At 33.1% G+C, this 11,674-nt stretch overlaps 1 protein-coding gene across 1 annotated transcript; it reads left to right on the plus strand.

Annotated features, from left to right (window-relative positions):
* Positions 1–1,378: 1,378 nt before the first annotated feature.
* Positions 1,379–10,250, plus strand: LOC111052335 (histidine-rich glycoprotein-like). Its single transcript, XM_039437796.1, has 4 exons — positions 1,379–1,579; positions 3,666–4,037; positions 7,324–7,640; positions 9,227–10,250. Exons 1-3 carry the CDS (start codon positions 1,568–1,570, stop codon positions 7,606–7,608), a joined length of 669 nt encoding a protein of 222 aa, XP_039293730.1. The 5' UTR covers positions 1,379–1,567; the 3' UTR covers positions 7,609–7,640; positions 9,227–10,250.
* The last annotated feature ends 1,424 nt before the right edge of the window (positions 10,251–11,674 follow it).

The raw sequence follows: 11,674 nt of genomic DNA on the forward strand, positions 1-11,674 counted from the left end.
GCAACTATACATCAGTCACCAACACCAATTAGAAGTCACCAACACCAATTAGAAGTCAAAGAATTCCATAATAATTATGATTCATCACAAGTACCGTACAGGAGCTAATAAACTTGAATACCGGTACCATATATCATTTTTACGTCTTCTTAGATAACACAGTGTCATAATAATCTTAAAGAGTATATGAATACATATAAGGCAATTCTCCAATAAAACTAATATCAATAAATATTCATCCAATTAAAGTTAAAATAAATTATTAGCTCATTCAATCATTAATCAGTGAACTAATTATTATTATGGAACACCATTTCTCTATAGTAGCCTACAGTATAGTAGCCCGATTTACTAATGTAGTAAAGTTATCATCCAATAACCGCTGAAGAGTTCAAAAATGAGTTTTCAGCTAGGAGATTCACTTGAAACTGTCAGAATTACTTACAAATAACAGTTCAAATTAAATCCCATTATAGAACTGCAATAAATTGCAGCACAGATTAGATTAAGCACATTACATTACACCATAATGATATTGCTGATAATTTAATGTCACAGATTATTGGGGCGAATTTATCAAAGAACCGCAATTATGAACCGTGATGAGGCACTTCACAAAATATGTTCCCCCTTTTCTACAACAGTATTCAATTTCCTTTTCTTCATTTATTGATCCAATTATATAATATATGGCTACACAATTCACTTTGGAGCAATAGGTAAGTGATTACGATCTATGTCATTGATTAAAATCAATACTTGCAATGAAAACTGACGACTAATCAATTACGCATCACATAATATACAGTATCAAAGTTTTGATACGATTTTCGAAGGTACCGATTGATAATCGGATTCCGACTGGACCTAATAGAATTTGCGTATGTGAAAAATTAGAGTTTAGAGACGTGCTACAGAGCAATCACTTCCCTGTAATCTTTTGTGTCGGGCTGATCATTTCAATGAAGATCGCATTCACGTTCACCCGCCATCATTAAATCATATTTTTCACCTTAATCGCATCGAAAATTGAGTCGTAGTGTCGTAATGCGCGCGCATTGTGTGGGATGCTGATAATACGTGCGAAATAATAGTGCCAACATGCATTGTGATCGATGCCGTAGGCTTACAAACCTTTCTAACATCTTAATGGGAAAGCTTCTGTATAGCAGTGAGATTCACTTTGGATCAGCATTTCTTATAAATAACATCAATGCTTTCCATTCGAAAAATGCTGCCATTTTAAGGTGGATCTCAATGATATAGTCTAGCGTTATGCAGGTGGCTCTGTGTGGTGGAATATGCAGCCACTCTTCACCATAGTGGGGAAGTGGAAGTCAGACACTTTTCACCTTCCGTTTCATGGAAGGGACGAACGTCTATATAAACTTGGTTAACACCTCACATCACTACCAATCAGTGATTACTCTTCTGTGAACAACCACCGCCATATCTAATCTAACAGTTTTCGGAAAGTGGAGTGTTGTTTAATATAATCTAAATCTACCTCCTGGTAAAAAGTGTATTGTGTTTTGTTTGTTGATCAAGTTTTTCAGTCCAAGTAATCATGATTTATAAGGTGAGGCTGATTTTTAATTGGATATAAATAATCAATGATTTTCATATACCGGTAATTAATTTTATCAATTTCAAGTAAAACACTGCATAGTCTGAATTTAAGTTATGATTTTTTCAACGTTTAGCAAATGTGGAGCTTGCAAGTTGCTCCTGTATTTCAAGTTTTAGTTTGTGCATTAAAACAATAGCTTCAATAGAAACCAATAAATTTTTATTCAACAGCTCAAATTTTTCTTGATTTGACGGCATCTGTAAGTTTAACAAAGTTTAATATTTTTTTTTACAAATTGGAAACGTGTATTAAAGATTCTTCAAGAGAATTACTATATGAGCATTATATTCATAATTGATATTTAATTTCAATTTTATTTGGATAGTTCATCCAAACATAGGATGAGAAAACGATCATTAATATTACAATATATGTTGAAAGAGGCTAAATTATATAATTCTTTTACAGTTTTAAGAGGCTATTTTATTTTGTTTTTTAAATTTATTAATTATGAAATCATTGTTAATATTCCACAATAGAATAAATTAAAATCAATTTATTCATAGTTATTTAATTTTTAGTCTTCTACAGTTGTCATATCAATTACTACAGTTGGAAATTTGAAAATTTCCTGGACAACAATCTTAATAATCTTTTGTCATTAGTATACAGTAGCTTTAACCTCAGTACTCATATCGATCGATACTCCAGCTTTAATTTATTATAATAATCGAAGTTGAATCAGATTATATTATATAATAATTCTACTACAGTCAAATTTAAAACCTTTAACTTTTTTAGTTAATGTTTTACAATGTACTTCACTTCAAATTCTCATTATTATCAATGTATCTCCAATAAATACATAACCGGTTCTATAACTGATAAATATAAATGTTTGTGAAAGGAATGGATTTATGTTGAAGAATCTCTCACATTGTAATAGAAAATGATCGATCAATCTATTCGCTTCATCAATAAATTACTTCATAACAATAAATAGCAATATAGGAAAGGCTAATTCTTATGGAAAACACATTGGAATACAGTTTGCTCATTCACCCTTGCCTTTATTCGAGTAACACGACTCAGTCTAGTCACCAGGTACTGGAAAAGGGCCCTTTGGGGAATTAATTCGGAACAAGCTTAATTTTTCGTGCAGTTATTCTGGAGTATTGGACAACTAAAGTGCAAAAGGTTGACCTCCTAGCACTGAAGCTTTCTACCGACGGGTGCTCCAAAAGCCTCGGATGTCTTTTTACTTTTCCAGTTTTTTGCGATTTTGACAAAATCGAGCCATCAGACAGAAAAAAATACTCTTGCCTCTGTTTTAGCTAATAAAATTTCAAATAATATGAAATCATAATTGGAGCTCTCTATCTTGAATGAGTACTGAGTTGGAATTTTTCAAATACGAGCCTCATTTTTGTAAAAATCTAGGAAAATAAAAATCTAGGAAAATAAAAATCTAAGGAATTTTAGTTTTTAATCGACTGTATAGGTACCTACCGATTGCCACTATTTGAATGTATAATACAAAATCGCCCAGAGCGTAATGTTGTGCTCTATAACCTGAGACCAGGTACCCTTTCTAACTCAGATAGATACATAGTTAGAAAGGTACACTTGATAAAAATGTTTCTTATAGCCTATTTCGAAAAGAGATAAAATAGAATATTCACTGACAAAAATTGAGCAATTCCAATCGCTCTTTCACTTGAAAACATGTAGCAAACCTTTTGTGGGCATTATCCTCACCCAAAAGAGACGCACCTCCAAATACAACAGCATTATAGCATACAGCTTCAAGAATAGGTAACGCAAAGCGTAGCAATGTAAATATGGTCTCCAAATCTAATTTACTTCATTATTCTGGATCACTTTAAATATTCATATTTTTCCTTGATCTAATTAGCCAAGCACAAATCCAAACCTCTTGTGGGAATCATCCTCGTACACAGAAGCGCACATACACAATTAACAAATTTCACATTTCACAAATTCATGACTCAGTAATGTAAATACTCAAAATCGGTAGTTTCTCCACCACGATTTTCTTCATTGTCAATAACTATTCCTTCACATTTTTTCCTAGGCTACCTCACTGGCTCTAGTCCTGCAGATATGTCTGGTGTACTGTGATCCGTTGACACAGTACACGCATGGCTTGGGGGGTGGCTCAGAGTCATCAGCTGAGACATCGCAGGAGGAGAGTGACGACTACGGCGGTGGAGCAGGGGCGGGGGGAGAGGAGAGCAGCTACAACTACAACGACGAGGCTCAGTCACACCACTACGCACACGCACCCACACCCGCCTACCACCAGCCTCAGCAGTATCACTACCAGTATCAGCCCAAGTACCACTACAAACAACAGGAGGAGTCCTCCTACGATGGAGACCTCTACCATCTTCAGCACAACAAGGGCTACTCCAAGCACCACGAGCATCATGAGACCGATTATCACGTGAGTAGTAGCCTATTACAGGACCAAGTACCAGATAACAAATTGATATTTCATATTCGCGAAATGAATATATTTATTTATTTATTAGAACAGTCACAAACACGATATTTGGAAAGAGAAACAGGCAATTGCCCAAAACTTCTTCAATTCCTTGATTTTGGCACATAAATAGTCCAAAGTGAGGTTAAGTTTAAAATTTCTGTTTTTACCAAAGATTAACACTCAGACTAAGATTAACACTCATATCATATTTTTGATAATCGAAAAATGTCATACCAGTACATACATGAGGAAACAACCTCTTATGATAGTGACCTGTACCATGCTCAACACAAGGGCTACTCAAAGCATCTCAGAATTTTATACGGTACACATTGTACAATATTCAATAAAAGGCAGAGAGATTCTATTTGTCTATGATCAAAGACTATTCAAAGAATCAGGAATATCATGAGACTGATTTCCATGTAAGATTTTCAAATGAAGTAGGCCTACTGTGAATCATAGTACATAATAAAAAAACGAACTATTCAATAGCAACTATCACTGAGTAGCTAATTCAGAACAAATGAGTATAACACCTGTTACTATTTACTACAGTAGTAAAGTGTAACATCTTTAGCAAAGTGAAGACTTCTCGAATCATCAAAATCAGGAACATCATGAGGATAGGATTATAAAATTAAATAGGCCACCAGAGTACCAGATAATAGATAAATTGAAATAACATATTTATGAGAGAATCAATCCTATACTGATGATGTAACATTCATAACAAATAGGTCTATACTGAAAGTATTATAGGAATGTTTATAAAGTACATTTGAATAGATGGAAATGGTTAGAAAAAATGGGAATTTTAAATCTTCATAGAGGATTTTCAAACCCACAATATCTTAGAAATAAGATGATAATAATAATAAGAGAAATACGATTAGTAAGAAAACTTGAGAAAATTAAAAAATAGTTTGTTTAAAAGTAATCTTTATTCGCCTGGAAACTATGAGAAAATATAAAATATGATTGATTTGAAAAGTATGAATATTTTCAACTATAGGCATAAATAGGAATTTATGGAAAAATTTCAATAAATTTTAATATTGATGATGTATTTATTAGAAAAGAGAGACAAAAACTTGAATGTATTTGAATTAATTGAAGAAAGCAGAAAAAGTGACTATAATTGGAAAAGCAATGAAAGACGATATAAGGAAGATTAATAAAATATTTCGGAGTTCTTGAAACATAAATCAATCATGGCAAATTGTAACGATTTTCTCATTTGAAAGGAAATATGGTAGGAATCCAGCTTTCTTGAAAGCTTCAAATATATTGATAGTAACAGATAAAATACATAGCAATGCAATAAATACGATACAAGAATGGCGTTAAGCCAATAGTGTTCCGTAGGACCGTGGCCAATTTAGCAGTATAGAAACTTGCACAGATAATTTGTTCATTGAACTGCTAAATCGAAAGTTGAAAGTTGATATTCAGGAAGCAACAGAACAGTGCTGACTGCTGACTGCTGACTGCTGAGTGCTCTGCTCCGATCACTTTACGACCCCGCTTAGCTTAAATCACAAATTCCACACTCGATTCCATCCATGCTGCAGTTAAATGAGTTGCTTTTATTGCCCAAGTCCTTTTTGAAAGTTTCACTTCATCCCATACAAACAAATAATTATAATCAAGCCTCATTTTATTGCCGACAAACTAAGTTGGGATGATGTCCATTAAAATGATATTTGTTTTTGATGAGTAGAATCATAGCTGGAACTGAAGTTTCATGACGCTACACAAATTGAAGGCCGAATCCAATACACTGAAGGCCGGACATGCATCAGTGGAATGTTTTATTAAAAAAAATCAAGTAGATTTTTCTAACAATTTAATAACGGATTCAAGAAACTTCTCAAAAAACAATTCTATCCAAGAAACAATAAAAAAAGATAAGTAGCCTAATGACTAATCCAAAAACGTACTAATCAAATTATCGAACAGCGGAGCAGTACTTCTTAAGGTAATTGAAATATAATATTCAAGGTACGGTAGGATATTCTAATATTAACTTGGGTCTTCTCAATTGAAATTTCACAACAATGGCCTTTTGCTACTAAAAATAATACCTAATAGGTAGGCTAAATTACAATATTGAAGAACCTATATATGTGGAACCTCTGTTGATATTTTTCAACTACACAATGAGAAAAGAACTGCTAAATATTGTCAATTATTCTACCTTTTACTTGGGTACTTTTACTATAACCTTTTTTGTAATTTAACGGTCTTATAAAATTTGTGTAGTGTCATGAACACTTTATAAACTCTATCAAATTCGTACTTTACAGTTTACTTTCTTGTGAAATACAAGTCATCCAGTTACTTTGCATATACAGTTACTTTCTTGTCATTAGCAATTTGTAATAGAACGGTCCAATAAGGTTTGTAATTTGAGCAATTTAGCAATTTGACAGACATGTCGGGAGTCGTTCAGTAGCCTAAGTATTTTAACTGTTCCATCATTGTACATTTTCAAATCAATATTACATGTGAAGGATAGGTTGAATTCATTCCAAGTTAACTCAGATATTCATGGCTATAACACAAGAGGAAGAAATAACATTTCAGTTGAGAGACATAGGCTGAGTGTATTTGAAAAAACACCTACTTATAGGGAACAAAAGTTTTTTGCGAAACTTCAGGCTGATTTGAGAAGTATTGTTGAAGAAAAACAATTCAAAACAAAACTATATTCTTTTCTCAGTGAGAAGGCTTTCTATGAGGTTGACGAATTCTTGTTAGAGTGAAAAAAAATTATTATCTAAATTTTGCAAATTTAATGAAATGTTAAATGTTATTGGAGTTTTATTTTAAGATTGATATTTTATGTTATTATGTTATTTATCTGTGACGTTTTCAACTGTATTACATTGTTTTTGTTATACTTTTGTTGAGAATAAAATATTATTATTATTATTGTTATTGACATGAGAACTTTACCAAACCCATACCTTGGAGTTTACTTTCTAATGGAATACAGGTCATATAGTAGTGTTTTTTGTGCAAAATAAAAATCAAAGTACCCCTTTTCAACTCAGATATGTTTGACATTAATAAAGTTGCCATTTAAAGTTAAAAAAAAGTGTACGGTACTTTGATTTTTCTATTTTTACATGAATACGAGTAGCCCTTACCAAAACAGTGATTACTTTCTTGTTACAGTTTGTAATAAAACGTTCAATAAATCTGATTTAGTAACGCATTTGTGGGTTTGTGATTGCAGACACACCCGAAATACTCGTTCAAGTACGGCGTGCACGACCAGCACACGGGAGACGTGAAGAGTGCACAGGAGACGAGGGACGGCGACGTGGTGAAGGGAGAGTACAGCCTGGTGGAGCCAGATGGCAGTGTGCGCACTGTGCGATACACGGCAGACAAGCACAACGGGTTCAATGCTGTTGTGCACAAGTCGGGCCACAACAAGCACGACTACCATCATGCACCTTCGCACCCGCACCATCTGCATCACTATGCGGCCGCCACTGCTGAGCATGACTCCTACTGAGCTCATTATAAAATGAGTCCTACGAGAAACAGGTTGGTGTAGTACAAGCATAGTATCGCTAAGAAAAGAATACTTCAAATTCAAGCTCTAATATTAGGGTTGGGGAAAATCATAGAAACAGTTTAATATTCTGCAAAATTACTTGTTTAATATGTGAATATTTCCTATTTTAGAGATAATAATGTGAAATATTTCTTCTATTTTTGGTTTTGGAGCATCTAAATTTAAAAATCTACTTTGCAAAAATAATTAAGGACTTAAACTTTTGTGAAGTGAACAACTACAAGACTACCTATTTCGGACTATGTGTAACCTTATCTAATTTTGAGAGAGGAATAGCACAAGGTTACCTTATTTTTCTCTCCCTGTCATTTTAATGATGTACTTATTTTATGAATCAATAAAGAATTTCATACACAAGGATAATTTTCAGTAGTTTTCACTGGGGATCCTATTTGAATTAAAAAAATATATACGTTTCTGTCGCTACTTCATTTATTTAAATGTGAATGTGGTCATATGATAGAAATTTTGACATAAGATTTCAAGAGAAAATGAATGGCGAACCCCATACATCGATATATCAAACTGTTTCAAAGTTATTCACATTCAAAGATACCAATAAATCATATAAAAATTTAATAAATTAGTAGCCAGACAGATAAAACTTTTCTGTTCAAAGTATGAAGTATGTGAGTGGATGATACTGTAAGTGTTCATTAACACTCAATAAAGTAAAATTTGATATTCTGGATGTTCTTAGATTTTCACTGCATAGTCCGTCTGTTGCAGTGTACGTTTGCGTTATGTCTCCGCTTTCTTCTATCTTCTACTATAGAGATGAAATAGCATAAGAGAAAGATAGCTTTTACTATCCACCCTACCTTAGTCTCTCCAATATGTTCTGATATATTTGAATACATGCATTATCTTTCTACACTCTCGGCTACCTTCTCTGCTACCCTCTACCTTCGCCACGAGTTCAAGCTCGAGCTTCCCCGTTTCAATTCGCTTTTTCATGTTTTCACCCATGAAAAATCGTAGAAGAATATCTCACTTCAAAGTGGGCTACCCAATGGATCGGAAATGCTCATTAATTACTGAAATAACTACATCTTTTTAAAATTCACTCTCGATTAAAAATTAGAAAACAATCGTTTCAAAGAATAAAATAGTACTAATTGTACTTTAGTCAGCTTGAAAATGTGACGTGTGTGGTCACGAAACCATGGTCCTGTACCAAATAAAATGGTAGAATTTGACAAAATATGCGTGTTTTTATTTCAGTATAGTGAACCTTTCTAGTTTACTATACAGGTAAAATAATATTTGCTTCAATCTACCTTCGCCGCTTTACTATGTATCAAACTGCGCCATATTTAGTATGTGTTAAATTTCACAGGTGCAAAGCTCAATTTCAACTTGAAGAATAACAAAAATTCAATGTAGACCATGAAATTGAATGAATTTTATTCTTTTATCAATAATCATTATCAAGATGAAGTTGTCAACAAGACCAATGAAAGCATCAACTTCCAGTTCTAGACTTCTCAGTTCATCAACAATAAACACCTGACAATTTACTATTTTATAATAATTTATTCATTTGATTTTTCAGGGAACATCAAAGCGAATGCTGCTACAGTGTGACGTGTGATAGAGATAGATGATTGTATGTGTGTGTGTGTACACAAGAAGGATATCATACCATGAAGTCATCACTTCTACAGCGTCTAACTTTGTAATATGAGTTTCAGTTACAGAAAAATATTTTCATGTTTTTTTTTATTGCTTTAAAATTTGTTGTTGCAATAATCATTACTCACAAAGATAGTATCGGCTCAATAATATGTTGAGCAAGTTTCACATATATTATATTGAATCCAAAACAACTCATTCACATGAGTAAACTCGTTGTTGGATTAATGTAATATATATTATATATACTGTGAAGCCGATTTAGCATTTGTCAGCATGCGAGCAAAATCTTTGACTATTTCAAGTCTCAATGAGTATAATCGTATCCCTAAATATTATGTAGCATTTTTCTCAGCCATAAAACGTTTTCTGAGCCTGTTTTCCTTCTTAGAATAAGTTACTTTAGCCATGATCTAGATTGTTAGCAATGAAACCAAAGTTTGAAGTATACCAACTAAGTTCGAAATGTCTAGACCGATCATTAAAATATAAAATATAGGTTTAAACAATAACCAATCAGCATATACAATTTTCGATGAGATTTTAGCAGAGAATATTTTGAACTTTGAAATTGCACCAATAATTCAAAGCTACCAATTAAATCCAATAGATTTTTTTATTGTTGAAGAAACTCTTTTCAGGATTGTTCGAATTATTTTTCACTGCCTAAATTGAAGATGAGTTGACAAAATCCTGACTGATTGAACAGACAAACGTCACTTTTTGTCACATAACTGAGAAATTTGAAATTATAGCCTATTATGTTACACCTAGCCATTTTTGAGCATGCTTCAAGAGTTACAACTATGCTGTTGATAGTTTTGTTATACAAAACGGGTTTTATTATATTTACAATTTAATTATATTAGTTATAAGGATTTTTATAAGGTGGAAATACGAAAATCAGAAATTATTTATAACGAAATAAACGTTTTTCAAAACAAGATAGCTTGCACAATCATTTATCATACATTCTGATGTATTCAATGAACCCATGCACGTATGAAATATGTGATAATATAGTAGCTATAATAATACATACGATTGTAATATTACTGGCAGGAAACCCGTGCTTTGCACTGAGGAAAATTTTGTGTTGTAAATACAATCTCCTTATGTCCAAGAAACATAAAAAATAGGATAATTATTTATTGAAAATCACGTGGATAATTTTCATCATAGTTGAAAATTCTCAGCAAAAGAAAAAATCTGGTGTGGCGCACTCACACAACTTTCCTTGCCGCTATGAAAATTGATCACCTGACGCTAGTGTTCACGCGTATCTCAAGTCTACTTATAAAAAAAGATCTGAGCCAGCTGGTGACAGGACAATAACGCTGGAGACATACGAGGTCTGCTATCTCTTCATAGTGAATCATTTAATAGAATCAACAGTTGCCAACAGTTTGCAATTGAATAATCACATTTTCTCGAATTTCGAGCTTATTTTCAATTTTAGGTGAAAATGTTACTGAACATTAATTGTAGAGATTTTCATGCTGAATCTTCCACTCAAAAGTTTTTGTTTAAATTGTATCTGAAGCCTGATAATTGGGAATCTAATATCAAACTTCGCATAGATGGGGCGGAGCTCCTGAAATTTTTACAGATATAGGACTTGTGGCAGTTGATAGAGCTTATCAATGACTATTTTAGGTATGAATTTAATCAAAATCGTTGGAGCCGTATTCGAGAAAATCGCGTAAAACCCTGCTTTTCACAATATTTTCTCCATTTTAGCCACCATCTTGAATTGTATTTGATGGAAATTGTTCGTGTCGGATCCTTATATTGTAAAGACCTTGAATTCCGAATTTCAAGTCATTCCGTTAATTGGGAGATGAGATATCGTGTACACATACACTCAAACACAAACACACACACACATACAGACCAATACCCAAAAACCACTTTTTTGGACTCATGGGACCTTGAAACGTTTAGAAATTTAGAAATTGGGATACCTTAATTTTTTTCGGAAAGCAATACTTTCCTTACCTATGGTAATAGGGCAAGGAAAGTAAAAAGAGTTTGATTGGTCTCGAACCCGAAGCCTTTCATTTATGAATCGCGCGGGCTACCAATTACGCTACGGATCCATTTGAAGAGAGCTCTGTTCGGTTGGGATTTTATCTTTGCGCGAACTTCGAATCACAATATGAGTAAATTTGTTTTAATTATTAAAATTAATTGATTAATAGAAATGAAAATGGACCAACATCCATCCTCGATAAATTAATATTTTTTATGCAAAATTTTAAGTTGACCAGTTCAGTAGTTCAGACGTGACGGTGCGTCAAACATGTTTCGTATCCCGTAAATGCGTAAGCCAGTTCCTTCCTTTACTACATTATGTAGTATAGATTAT

Source organism: Nilaparvata lugens, chromosome 11 (assembly GCF_014356525.2).
Source record: "Nilaparvata lugens isolate BPH chromosome 11, ASM1435652v1, whole genome shotgun sequence".
NCBI classification, from domain to species: domain Eukaryota; kingdom Metazoa; phylum Arthropoda; class Insecta; order Hemiptera; family Delphacidae; genus Nilaparvata; species Nilaparvata lugens.

Coding starts and splice junctions, on each gene's coding strand:
- LOC111052335 (XM_039437796.1), top strand. Junction 4,038..7,323: donor ATCATGAGACCGATTATCAC/GTGAGTAGTAGC, acceptor TTGTGATTGCAG/ACACACCCGAAATACTCGTT.